The sequence below is a fragment of the Sinocyclocheilus rhinocerous genome, unplaced genomic scaffold (assembly GCF_001515625.1).
Source record: "Sinocyclocheilus rhinocerous isolate Xijiao unplaced genomic scaffold, SAMN03320098_v1.1 scaffold714, whole genome shotgun sequence".
Taxonomy (NCBI): Eukaryota; Metazoa; Chordata; class Actinopteri; order Cypriniformes; family Cyprinidae; genus Sinocyclocheilus; species Sinocyclocheilus rhinocerous.
The window spans coordinates 1,864,070-1,878,893 of NW_015646165.1; the positions used below are offsets into that span (position 1 = coordinate 1,864,070).

General features: G+C 36.7%; 1 protein-coding gene across 1 annotated transcript in view; it reads right to left on the reverse strand.

The window, feature by feature from the left end:
* LOC107707034 (MICOS complex subunit mic25a) overlaps positions 1 to 14,824 on the reverse strand; it is a 72,989-nt gene that overhangs the window by 52,943 nt on the left and 5,222 nt on the right. The window contains exon 6 of the mRNA XM_016510909.1: positions 1,507 to 1,590. Within this exon, the coding sequence (XP_016366395.1) occupies positions 1,507 to 1,590 (84 nt within the window). The remainder of the gene's footprint in view (positions 1 to 1,506; positions 1,591 to 14,824) is intronic.

A 14,824-nucleotide genomic window follows, 5' to 3' on the forward strand; every position in this document is an offset into this window, starting at 1 on the left:
GAGTCTGATGGTAAGTTATGCGTCCTGGGTCGGCTCAGCATCTGACGGCTCATCTGACAGTCCAGATATCATATTTACATGTTTTAGCCTAACGTTACTCTAATTGGTCAAACTTTGGTTTAATTATTTAATTTTTGTCTTGCCATATCGTTTATTGTTCGCTACTGTGTTGCTATTCTAGTCTGGCCGTTTCCTGAAGAAAAATAAAAATCCGATCTATATGATGTAATGAATAAAACCATTTGTTTGATTACCCAACGTTTAATGGTGTTGTTCTCTTATTCAAATTATAAATGATATAACTAAACAGATTAATAAATATTTAGGTGAAGCTGTGCGCTTGAATTTGTCATCGCATCATCCTGTGCAGTGTGGTGAATTATTATTGCTCATTATTGTCTATAGGCTATTTTAGTAATTTAAATAGCATGGGTTATCTTAATATATTGATTAATGACATTGTATTAAAATATTACATCACCCAGATATTTAGGCTAGTACCTTCTAATTTCCGTTGTCAGTGCAGACTTTTTTTTTTAGCTTAGGCTACTGACCGTTATGGATTAGTGTAGCCTGCATTAAAAAAGTGTTGAACATAAAACAAGAAGATAAAAATATAGTTGATGACTAGACATAATCATTTCATGACTCTAGACACTTCTTTGTGAAGACAGTGGCATTCTGTTTTGCTATTTATTCTAGTCTCCCTGTTTCCTGAAGAAAAAAAAATCCGATCTATATGATGTAATGAATAAAACCATTTTTTTGATTACCCAAAGTTTAATGGTGTTATTCTCTTATTCAAATTATAAATGATATAACTAAACAGATTAATAAATATTTAGGTGAAGCTGTGCGCTTGAATTTGTCATCGCATCATCCTGTGCAGTGTGGTGAATTATTATTGCTCATTATTGTCTATAGGCTATTTTAGTAATTTAAGAACATAAAACAACAGGATAAAAATATAGTTGATGACTAGACATAATAATTTCATGACTCTAGACACTTCTTTGTGAAGACAGTGGCATGATACAGTGAAATAATATGTTCTTTAGCCATATAAATACAATTGTCATGTGCGTGGGTAAAATTTACCCGCTGGCTCTTTTAGGTATACAGTGACCTCTGGCGGTTCTAGTGTTAAAGGGGTCATATGATGCGATTTAAATTTTTCCTTTCTCTTTGGAGTGTTACAAGCTCTTGGTGCATAAAGAAGACCTGTAAAGTTGCAAAGACTAAAGTCAAGCCCGCCCGCCGCCGCTCACTCTAGCCGCCGGCCTCCGCTCACTCTAGCCCGCCGAGTGTGATGCTGCGTTTCGTTCCTCCGCTCACTTTAGCCCGCCGTGTGTGACGCTGTGCTTCGTTCCTCCGCTCACTTTAGCCCGCCGTGTGTGACGCTGTGTTTCGTTGTAAGCCTATCAGCATTTAGCATGTTTAAAAAAAACATGAAATTGGAAAAAATATCAAAGATAAATTGGGTTAAACTGACAGAAAGACACCAACCTTCTTCTCTAGTTGTGTGATCTGTTCCTTGTAGAAAGCCTCCAGCACCTTCAGCTCCGTCTCCTTCTTCTCCAGCTGATTCCCCTGGAAAGAAGTAAATGAAGAGTTGCGTGTCATTCAATTGATCATCTTGCTCAACTGCAGAGCGGTTGCAAAATTTCCTTTTGTAAATAAAAAAACTAAAATAAAATCAGTAAATAAATAAATACTTTAGTCAACAAAAAACTATGAAAGTATTGATTAATCAATGTGCTTTATACTTCTAGCATAATAAAAATAATAAAAATTATTTTTGGTCAGTGGGTGGTCAGTCAATTGTTTTTGAATCTTGACTGATTCCAAAAATAAGGAGGCTTATTGCATTTTTTTTTTGTAAAGGAGAAAAAAAAAAGAATTAAAGAAAAAAAATGTAAAACAAGAAAAATTAGTGTACAAAACTTTTACATTTTAATATTACTAGCAAATATATATATTAAAAAAACAAACATTAAAAAATACAAATTCTTTTTGGTGTAGCCAGTGAAAATGTTGGCATTACATTTAAAAATCTGAACTACTGGCCTGACTGAACATCCAGAAAAAAAATACCTTATAGACCAGAATGTGCTGATGAACTTATTCCTTAGAAATAAATGTGTGGCAAAATAGAAAGCAACACAATGCCCAAAATCAAGCCCTGTGATCTAGTTGGTGATATTAATAATTTCAAAAACATTTTTATACCATAAGGCTTATAAGCTTAGGACATTGAAAGTCCAACTGTCATTTTTTGGAATTTCACTATTTGTTGGCATTTCCAGAAGATTTTTGGGCAGCGAATTAGCAAATGCTTTCTGCAGCATATGTCCCTACTGGTCCAAAACTGTTGACCATACTCAAGAGAGGCCAGACGCAGGACGTTGCACAGCGCAGCTTCACTCAAACAGCATGGACCAAAAGCTCTTAAAACCGATCTGCCGACTCTGCCAGAGACTCTAGGAAAAGGACAGCTGGTGTAAGATTTTCAGCCCTCGAAAAAAGCATTGAGGGGGATTTGCAACACGGAGGGATTCCAAAAATAAACAGAGAAAGTGAGGACGCAAGATAACGATGTACACTAGTTTGTAGGTGATTTCGTCCATGCATGTGACGCTCAAACAGGTATGCAATATCTGAACGCGATTGGCTTGTTTGGCACCAATTCTGCATGCACAAAGCAGGGGGGATTGACTGTCTGAGATGATATGGACTATTTGTGAGCATGCAAACATCTGTGCCACTGAAAAGCAAAAGCAGCAATTACCTTACACAACACTGAGGGATATACAAGCACAAGCAAACATACAAAAATGAGTTCAAAGCTGCAAAAAGACCAAGTATTCAAACAATATTCGACAAGGAAACGCAGTAAGCGACATGATCGCACACATGCAAGCATCCCCCCTGTAATTAGCTTCCCTCATTCCGCAACTATGTACGAGACACAGATACATTAAGCCCAGCGGGGTACAGCATTCACACTGTCGTGCTTTCTCACATAGACACACGTGCACGAACGCTGTGGTGGAGAGACGCCCCGTGGCGCTGACCGGGAAAGAGGCGCATGTACTGTAGCAGCCAGACAACAGTGCACAACAAAGCACAACCCCAAATTACGGGCATACATAATCTCCCCCTTCCCTCTGCCTAGCAGTAAATCACCTCCATCAGCACGAGCATCATATGCAATTTTCTAGCTGGGTAGCTCCGAAACCGCCACGGAGGCCGACACGGTTTGCATGCTCACAATCGGGGCTTAATGCATGAAAACCAAAACACCATGTTCAAATGAGGAGCGAACAAGATGCGGAGAGATAGGAAGAATGAGAGAAATGTAACAACGACTGTGGAATAGGTCATGCTTACCCAGGCATCCAGTTCAGAGGCAGGCATGAGAAAGAGAGAATGAGGGAAATAAGAAGGAAAACATCACTTAACCCTTAGCTACAGGAAAAAAAAAGGTTCTTCAACATATAACGACATGTTTGAAAATGTACATCCATATTTGAAATTTTAGGTTTAAAGAAGACATGAAACCACATTTATGGGGCTATTATAATATTTTTTGTATATTTTCAATGGGAAATACTAAGGTGCAGGACTTGTATCTATTGGGACTTGATTGGACGTGTTAGGAGAGCAGCATGTTAGGCTATGATAGCATTAGTGGTGCTTTTAATATTTCTAGTTAATATAAAAATACAGTGCTAAAAATAAACTTTTTTGATGGGGCCAGTGAAAATGTTGGCAGGCAAATTTTCCATTGTTATTGCTTAGAACTAAGGTTAGGGGACTATAACTAGTGATTCAACAAATGAATTTTTTACAGAAATACCAAATCCAAATCCAAAATTAAAATTTTCATTTAGCTGAAAACCCAAAATAAAGTTTATTTAATAGTCAATTAATTCATCACTTGAGTTGCATATAAACATTTAAACTGCACATAAGGCAGGTTTATATACACTTTTTAATGATATAATTATGTTTATACTCCGATTCATTGTTAACATATAAACTATTGTTGCTTTAATTTTGATATAAAATAGTTTGAAAGCTCAGAATTACATTCATATCGAAAGTGGCAAAGCACAAAGCTTATTGTGATTATTGGATGGTGCACTACAAACTGCGTTAAGTGAAGTTTTGTGAACTGTCAACTGAAAAAAAAAACAGCACAGACTAAAATATCTTGGTTTAACGGAAAGAAGATCAATTAAAAATGTGAAATCAATATCGTCGCAGCCCTAGCATCCACACAGCTGACAAGTTGTAGATGATCCACGTTGTTTGCATTAAATAGACACTGACCGTCAAAACGTGCCATTGAAAAATTACTACCTAAACATCACAGTTTCAGTTAACGATTTTAGCTCTTCAAATCTGCTTCGGCCAAAACCGAAAATTCATTTCAGCGGAATGCTTTTGGTTGACAGTACACTACTACTTTTATAAGTTATTCATTTCATCTGGTTACATCACCAAAAAAGAAAAGACATCTCGAGGCAATGAAAACGCTTAGAAAAACACGAACTGATGAATCATGCATAATATGCCCAAAGACATTAATTAAGAAAGTAAATGGGGTCAGTTTTGATTTAATGTGGACTTTAAGCAATGTTTTTTGTAGAAACCTTTTTTTAAAAATTTAGTTAAAATAGGACAGAATTCTCTCTGACAGCTTCAACAAACTGTTTACATCTACTTTTTGTGCTTGACCAGTTAAATATCAAACATGAAAAGGAGACTGTAAAAGGCCAAGCACAAATCTCCAAGGGATCCTAACTGCAACTGTAAATTGGGTGCTAACAAATGTATTATGTGTAATGGAATCACTCCTCATTATAGGAGCAGCAGCAGGGCGTTTCACACGTATTTAATGAACATGGAGGAGAGGGTAATCTGGTCTGCTTGCTGTAGCCAAGTGCTCAACACTGCCAGGGCTCGCATGGATCTACAGCGATAAGCAAAAGGAAAGGCTGAGTTAAAACCAAGAGCTGAGCATCAGAGGAGACCTACAAATATGGTTCATTTTGCACGTTGTTAACAGAAATCAGCTTAAAATGAATTAATCATTCATTTTCTATTTTATTTTTTTTTGCTGCATTTATGAAAATCAGTGTTGATAGTTAAAACTAAGACTAATAAAACCGTTTCCTTAATTGAAATAAAATATTAAAATTGGATTAACTTAAACTAAATTTAAGCAAAAAAAAAAAAAAAAAAAACAACATTTGAAATATTGCTTCGGCAACTACCTAAAACAAAAAAAACAAAAGTTGAAGTACTACAATTGCTAAAACTAAAGCTGAATTTTACATTTACATTACATTTAGTCATTTAGCAGACGCTTTTATCCAAAGCGACTTACAAATGGGGACAATGGAAGCAATCAAAATCAACAAAAGAGCAATGATATACAAGTGCTATAACAAGTCTCAGTTAGCTTAACGCAGTACACGTAGCAAGGGTTTTTTTAATAATATAATAAAAAAGAAAACAGATAGAATAGAAAAAGAATAGAGAAAGCTAGTGTTAGAGTTCTTTTTTGCTTTTGTTAATTGTATAATAAATTAAAAGAAAACAGAATACAAAAAGATTAGAAAGGAAGTGTTAGTTTTGTTTTTTTGTTGTTGTTTTTAAGAATAGAATTAGAATAGAGAGTGCTAGAGTTAGAGGGTCAAATAAAGATGGAAGTGATGTGTTTTTAGCCGATTCTTGAAGATGGCTAAGGACTCATCTGCTCGGATTGAGTTGGGCAGGTCATTCCACCAGGAGGGAACATTTAATTTAAAAGTCCGTAAAAGTGATTTTGTGCTTCTTTGGGATGGCACAATAAAGCAACGTTCACTTGCAGAATGCAAGCTTCTAGAGGCACACAAGCCTGAAGTAATGAATTTAGGTAAAGGGGTGCAGAGCCAGAGCCAGTAGTGTAATAATGTCATAATAGTATAATAATGTGTAATAATAATTAAATAAAAGTTAAAGCTAGATAGAAATATAATATTTAAAAATAATTTTAAAAAATACTAAATTTAAAATAAAAACTGACAATATATTAAATAAAATAACAATAAAAATATGAATAAATACTATAATGGTATATACATAACATTAAAATTACTACTGATGAGCAGTGTTGGGGGTAATATATTACAAGTAACGCAAGTTACATAATCAGATTACTTTTTTCAAGTAACTAGTAAAGTAACGCATTACTTTTTAATTTACAAGAGAATACAAGAGAGTTACTTTTTGAAATAAGTAACGCAAGTTACTTTTTTTTTTTTCCCTTCAGTCTGAGGCTTATTCATTTCACTTTTGTGAAAAGGCTTTTATATTTGCCAAAAATCTAACTTTTTTATTTTAAAATCAAACAAACAAGCCCTGTCCAGATTTAAAAAGTAATGCAAAAGTAACGTAACGCATTACTTTCCATAAAAAGTAACTAAGTAACGTAATTAGTTACTTTTTTATGGAGTAACGCAATATTGTAATGCATTACTTTTACAAGTAACTTTCCCCAACACTGCTGATGAGAATGGATTGCACCTTCATTGAGCCAATCACATCATCATCTATATTCTATCGATATTCAAACTAATCTAAGGTTGATGTATTTAAGGTCAAGGCAAATTGCTGTTTGCATACCATTTTTACACGTGTCTGCAATGCGTGTTTACATTTGGAATATTTATATGTTAAGCGTTTGTTCATCTGCAACACATTACGAAAATGTTACCGTTTTTGCTACATTTAAAATATGTGAATCCAATCTTTATAAGATTTTGATCAGATACTGCACTTTCCTAAAACAGTAAAACAACAATATGATAAAAGAGACACCCATGTTTAATAAATAATTAAATGTATTCATAACAATAAACATGTTTTCTGCCAAGTAATATAGTTTGTCAGCCTACCTGTTGGCTATTAATATAAACTGGCACATTAAAGCTGCAGTCTGTAAGTTTTGCCTCTGTCGCCATCTCTGTTTGAAAACCTGGAATTGCAGCTGTGTGCGGAATTATCTAGCTTGCGTAGGTTGCGAGTCGGCACGGCTCCAGCGCGGATTAATCTAATGTTCTGAAGAGTATGTGTGGCAGTCAGTCACCGCACCGGTGTGGATCTTTACTGTACTTCGCAATCACAGATTCTAGCCTACGTCTTGGAATATGACCCAAATAAGAATTTTCACCGTATATTGCCATCTGAACAAGTAAGTAAAAAAAGTTACGGACTGCAGCTTTAATATAGATTTCAATTGATGTGCAGTCACAACTCTTAGCTGAAGAATCAAGAGTTTGCTCCCTGCTGGTCTGATGACAGCAAACTCATCACTCCGTCTCAAAGAACTCACAGAGCCTGTTGAGAGCCACACACACACAGCTCCTGACTACGCACACGCCTTGTCATTTCTTTTTTTATCCTCTTTAAATTCTCTGTGGTGACAAAGCCAATCTGATGGGCGTGCTGCACTCATGTAACGCTCTGTTTGGGATCTGGAGCAGGCTGATAATACTCAGGCAAGCATGAATTACACTGATAAGTCTAGAAATGAGCCCTGCTCAAAGTTGGTTTACCGTAAACAATGGTGCATGCGTGTGTGTTAGGCTGTAACTCAGCACCCAGGCCAGGATAGATGCAAAGTGACAGGCCGTATACGCTCAAGAAGAAGTGAGGACACTGGAGGAATGATGAACTGAAGGCTGCTGAACACATTACATCAGCTATAGCGTATTATCACGGAGTTCTCCATCAAAGTTTCAGCATTTAGTTTGAACAGAGTTACTCAAACAGCTCAAATAACAGGTTTTTCAGACAAATGTTAAAAAACATCTTTGAGTAAGTCATATCGCTTACTAAATTAATCTGTGGAACAAAAATTAGATTTTTTTTTTGTCCAAACAATGAAAGTCAATGTTGTTCAGACCCCAAAGACTTTCAGAGAAGAAAAATACATAAAGGTTTTAAGAGCAACTTAATCCAAAAATAAATAAATATCAAGATATTTGTTTGTTTGAGGGTTACTTTAGTATTGAGATACTATTATAGCTTTTATTAATATTTTGAATTAAGTTTTTTGTAAGTTTTTAAATCTGTTTTCATTTTAATTTAAAAGTTTTAGTAATTTTGTTGTGCTTTTGTCATTTTTATTAGTTTATGTCTATATTGTTTTTATTCATTTTTTTATTTCAGTTTTTATTGTAGTCGTTTTAGTACATCAAGTTCAACTAGTCATGAAAATGAATACAAACTTCTAACTTCATTGGCATGTTTATAATGAATTTACATTTTTAGTTATGCCAACTTAAAAAATATTTTATAGGGTAGAAACTCGGAGTAAAAAACTAATTTTAATCCTTATCCGGTAAAAAGCCATGAGGTCTTCAAATATTTTGTGGACAATCAGAACCCATGGAGTCAAAAATGTTGAGAACCACTGCATTACAGTATCTCAATTACACATAAAATTTCAGCATTACGCATTTCCAGTTAGAACAAAAATGAGATTTGGATGTTAAAATGTTTCAGTCAGACACCACATAATTCAAAAACATAATTAAAACAGCTCATTTCTATTTATTACTACCTCTAGTAATGATAATCCGCAATTAAATGCTCTCCCTGTATGAAATGTCCAGATAACGGTCTTACCAGACGGCTATTGATTAAACTGGGTCTTATGAAAAACTGATTTAATTTAATTTCAAGTTTCGGAGGCAATGCGACTGAAACTCGCTATGAGTAACAGTTGTCGCATATTCTCAGATTCGTCTCTTGCACAAACACACACACACACACAGTGCATCTGTTGTGTCCTGCGGTGTGTGTTTATACTCCGTCATCCCCTCTAGGTTGGATGTGCTGCGTTACCATCTGATATCTGGGCACAGCTTCCCTCCTGCTTTCCTCGTCTATTTACTCGTCTGCGTTTATTTACCACGTAGCTCCCGGCTACGCAATAAATTAGCACTTAATATTCAAACTGACTACCCAGAGTGCACGGCCCTGCGGTCGTCTGGGGAGGAGAAGGAAGGGCCACTTGCTTCTCTCATGCCGTTGCCATGAATAATTTCTCTGCCGGCGTTTCGCCTCTTATCTGAGCCTGATCCGACCACCGTGTCAGAGAGAGCCGATGTCATTTTCGAGCAGGGTCTCGAACGTGATATTGATGACATGAGGGAAAAGAGATTAGAGCAACGAGACAAATCTAGAGGAACTATTTGACAGAGGGTTGGGATTCGTTCGGCACCAGAGGGAGAGACACAGGAATCAGCCCGGAACGGTCAAGTGCTCATGAGGTATGAAAATTTAATATGCTCATCTTCCTTTACTGAATGGCAGGTAAAGTGTACAGCTATCATTCATAATCCCGACCGCCTTCAGAGGTCACCTGCCCCTAAATGATAACGTTCTCCAACAAATATCATAGTTGCACCTTTTTTTTCTTAAAATGCTCAAGGAACGTCATTGCCAAGTTAGCACGTGTTCATATGGGAAATGTAGGTTTAGTCCCAGTTCTCCTCTCTCTCCCAAAATAATTTTCCTTCCCATTTCAAATTTTCAGTTCAATTAAAGTAACAAAAAAGTTGAACTTTTTTCTTAAAGTACTCAAAATAACCTTTAAGAAAAAGTCTGAGATGTGGGCTAGTGGTTATCACATGTGGTGCAATTTTGGTGCTCATATGGGAAATTAAGGTTTAAATCCAGCTACAATCTTATTTCCTCTCTCCACTCAAATAATTTCCTGACCTGTCGTCTTTCTAATCCTAAAGTCAATAAAAGTGAGAGAAAGTCCAAAAACAAACTTTATCTTTCAAACTAATTTTCTACTTCTCTTAAAAGGCAGCCTGGAAAAAAAGGGAGTTGTGGACTAGTGGCTAACTAGCACATGTTTCAGACTTGTTAAGCCTTGGTGCTCACTCAGAAAACACAGGTTTGAATGCAGACAAACTTATTTGACTTTTGCAAGACAATGTCTTTCATTTCACCGTCCATAAAGGTGTCAAAATAAGTCCAATTTAAAATTCTGACATCAATAAAAGTGACAAAATGTCCAAAAAGAGACAAACTTTGTTGTTTTGGTGCTCGTATATGAAATAAAGGTACAAATCCATCCACAATCCTATTTCCTCTCTGTTCAAATAATTCTTGTTCTGTTTTCTTTCTAACCTTGCAGTCAGTATAGGTGACAGGAACAGTCAGACTTTCTCTTCCAAACAAATGTTTTAGTTCTCCTTCAGGCAGTCTAAAAAAAAAGTTGTGGCCTAGTGGTTAGCACATGTTTCAGACATTTAGAGCCTTGGTTATCATACAAATTCAAAATTACCAGATTTAATTTTAATTTCACTGTCAATAAAGTCCAAAAACCGACAAACTCAGCATTTCTATTAAAATGCTATATGTTCATGTTGAGGCTAGGTGCCCACACAGGAAACACAGGTTTGAATCCAGCCTTTGTTTTGTTCCATTTGAACTCTGCCACTTTCTCAACAAATAACTTTCTAATTATGTGTTCAACTAAGGTCACAAAAAGTAATAAGTAAGTTCAAAATAACCAAATTCCTCATACTTTTGTCATAAACACTGGCATTTTGAGGTTGACATGGAAACCAGAAAATCATTCTCAAATGACACAAAGACGCTTACCAGAACAACCTGTGACACACTCAAAAAAGCCCTTTCGACAGAGTGATAAGTAAACACTTACAAACACAGAGACAACACAAGACCTAATCCTGCACCTAATTCCCTCATATCCCAAACTCCTGCTCGAACAGCAACGCTAGAACGGAAGAAACGGTGCAGGGAGCACCGGATAAAATCTATCCACTACACCTGCCTGCCGCGGGCCCCGCTGGCAATTACCTGAGCTCTGGCCTGGCTTGAGCTCAGAGAGCGCGGGAGTCTTAATGGCTTTGCATGCAGGAAGATGTCAGAACTGAGATTACAATTACTGATAGGACTCTGCTACCAGACCGACTCTCTTCTCTCTCTCTCATGCCGCACCGGATTACTCACACTGAGCTTCTCTGATAAACTGCACGGCGAGGGGAGATGAAAAGTAGGTAAATAAATCAACGAAGGGATGACGTTTTCACAAGGTGCGGCGTGTGCTTATTGTTATCTTCTGTTGGAGGTTGTGGGGGGGGGGTTGATGTCTGTGATGAGGTGTATTATGAGGCTGAAGTTTCACAGCTATGATGAAAAGAGAGGCTGGAGTTTCACAGCCTTGATGAAGAGATAAAGCTTTCATTTACAAAGGAAATCACTAGTCATTTAATACACACACACATGAATGCATAAAGAACTGTAGTGAAATCCTTCATTTTCAATATAATATATTTACATATAGAGAGAGAGAATATGAAGGATTTTAGTGAAACTACACCATGTTACATGAACTGCATTCATTTGAAATAGAAATCTTTTCTAACATTATACATGTCTTTACTGTAACTTTTGATCAATTTAATGTGTCCTTGTTGAATAAAAGTCCTTGTTATATCAATTTTCTTAAAATTTTTTTTAAATCATCTTACTTAGTCCAAACCTTGGTTTCCACAAAAATATACAAGCATACATATATGTAGCGTAACTGTTTTCAACATTGATAATAAGACATGTTTCTTGAGCACCAAATCAGCATTTCTGAAGTATCATGTGACACTGAAGACTGCAGTAATGATGCTGATAATTCAGATTGGCATCACAGCAATGAGCTACATTTTTTAAAACATTCAAATAGAACAGTTATTTTACATTGTAAAAATATTTCACAATATTATTTTTTATACAGCAGACAAGAGCAAAAATTAAGATTATGCAATAGCAAAAAACTGATTCTAAAAATCTAGCACTGATACTCATGTTATCAGAGTCTCAGGCAAACCCAATGAATGAATGAATGAATGAATGAATGAAGTCTGCCTTGCTTCAGTTTACTCTCATGAGCTAAAACCACACCGCTTTCTCAACTCAAGAGATAGATAGTGGTAACAAAAAGTGACTACTATTCCAAATTTAAATACTGTAATAATTAATCAGAAACATTTTACAATACCAATTAGCACTGAAGACCTCTTGGGCTATCAGAGTATCAGGCAAACCCAATGAATGAATGAATGAATGAATGAATGAATGAATGAAGTCTGCCTTGCTTCAGTTTACTCTCATGAGCTAAAACCACACCGTTTTCTCAACTCAAGAGATAGATAGTGGTAACAAAAAGTGACTACTATTCCAAATTTAAATACTGTAATAATGTACCAGAAACATTTTACAATACCAATTAGCACTGAAGACCTCTTGGGCGTTGTATTGAGATTTGGCAGACATTAAAAAACTGACATGGTGTTAAAGAGTTATTCTGCCATCTAGTGTCTAACAACTAAATTTACACTATTTTACTGTATGCACAAATTATATTCAAAGAAAACAATATTTAAAGATGCCAAGGAAGTACTAGTGTAACATCAAAATACTGATCAGGGGAATGTATAAATGAATAAATGATAGTGATCTCATACTGTAAAAGGACTGAATCGAATCACTACATAACCTGATTATAGTGAACAACATGAAGTGAGCCCCCACAGCCTCCATTCACACACAAGTGTGAAACTTAGTGCAATGATGTCACACCATCGCAGGTACACTCAAAAACCAGAGTTAAAAAACATCATTCATCTGACGCAAAATCAGATACGAGAGGTTGGAAAAGGATCCGAGTGCTTATCGCAGAGAGATAAGCCAGGCATAGAAGCACTCCGATTATTTTAGCATCTCTCATGCATAAGTAACAACTGAGCTAGAGGAGCAGGCGGGCAGCTCGGCGGCGAGCGTGAAGCGGTGTTAATGAGACGAGCTTTTTAACGGAACTGTGGAAAGAGAGTGCCAAATGCAAATGCAACTTATCACCTCTCCCTGCCAACAGGCCAGGGAACGCATTAATGCATTTAAGAGCAAAGAAATTACCCACAGTTCTCCCCTCTCTCTCCGTTATTTTTTTATTTATCTTGTGAAGGCTTGTCATGTACAGTGAGAGCTCATGGAGGGCATCCGCACAGGCCCTGGCAGATGGATGGAGGAAGTAAGGCAGGAGATGAACAGACAGTGAATGGTGCATTTCACAGAAAAAAAGTGTTCCTGCAGTCTGAGTGCGAGTGCAGGGGCGGAGGTGACACATTACTGCATTTTAATACATTTGTACTGTCCTCTTTGTGGAAGACAATATCTTAGAGAACAGCAATTCTTTATGCGAGGCGGTTTTCAAACATTGAATGTAAAAACGGCATCAAATCTGAGTAATGAAAAGGCAAAATGTTAATGCAAGTACAAAGCTACTCTCCCTAAAAAGTGAAAAAAATCTGAAAAAAAGATTAAACAAAAAGACATTAGGAATCACAAATCGCAACAATGTTCACAAAGAGAGTGAAACAAATCAGTGAGTCAATACACTCACAAAACCAAATGTGGAACAAAACAAAAAAAAGCAAAACGAACAAGCAAAGTGTGTCACAAATGCAAAGCTATTCAAACCAAATAAATCATCAATCTTCAGTTGTTTCTAACTGTGACTCTTCATAAATAAATCGCTTCAAATTTGTAACAACATATGCATCTCCACCAATAACACACCTGAAAATTCCCTTTTAGATGCCTGGTGATCAATCATATACTACAACACGTGAAGTCGTGGCCTAATGGTTAGAGAGTCGGACTCGTAACCCAAAAGGTTGCGGGTTCGAGTCTTGAGATTGTAGGTGGGGGGAGTGAATGTACAGCGCTCTCTCCCACCTTCAATACCACGACTGAGGTGCCCTTGAGCAAGGCACCGAACCCCCAACTGCTCCCCGGGTGCCGCAGCAAAAAATGGCTGCCCACTGCTCCGGGTGTGTGTTCACGGTGTGTGTGTGTTCACTGCTGTGTGTGTGCACTTTGGATGGGATAAATGCAGAGCACTAATTCCGAGTATGGGTCACCATACTTGGCCACATGTCACGTCACTCACTTTAAAACACTACTGCCACTCAATTCAACTTCACTTTGGAACAGATGCAGAGTAAAAAATACCAAATCATGGCGTATTCATGTACTGGAACACACTTCTAATATTTATAACGGTAACACTTTCATATCAATATTTGAACATCCTTTTGCATGAAACAGATAGCAAAGGATCAATTCCTCCTCAGATGGCTGAGCTGATATCTCACCATGACTCATGTTTAAAAAGAGAGGTCTCCAGTGATCAGGACATTATTGATAATCATGAATATTTAGAGGCACAGACCTTGATGTTCTGCTCTGAAACGCACCAGCAGAACAGAGAGGAGTTGCCATGCCACAGCTTCATTCTGATTAACGATAAGACTTCCCATTACATCTACATCACAGAGAGACACTGCATGTGGCTTGCAATCCACATATAGGGTGGTTCACTGATGGGTTGCAGGTTCGTAGACTATAGACCATAGAGAAAAGAATCCGTGCTAGTGTAAATAATAAAATGCTACCGACCATATAACAGTACATCAGTAGAATAGCTAAACAAATAGGCTTTTCAGCTTTCAAATGGGAGAAAACATGCAATACCTTTTGTTAAATAAAATCCATTCAAATTCTACTCATCCATCACTTAATATTTGATTGATTGTTCAAACGCATAATATTTGATAATGCTGCATATAGCTGGACCTACACTACCATTCACAAGTTCGGTGTTGGAAAGAAAAAAAAAATCTCTTATGCTTACAATAATTAAATCAGTAAAAACTAAATATTGTGAAACATT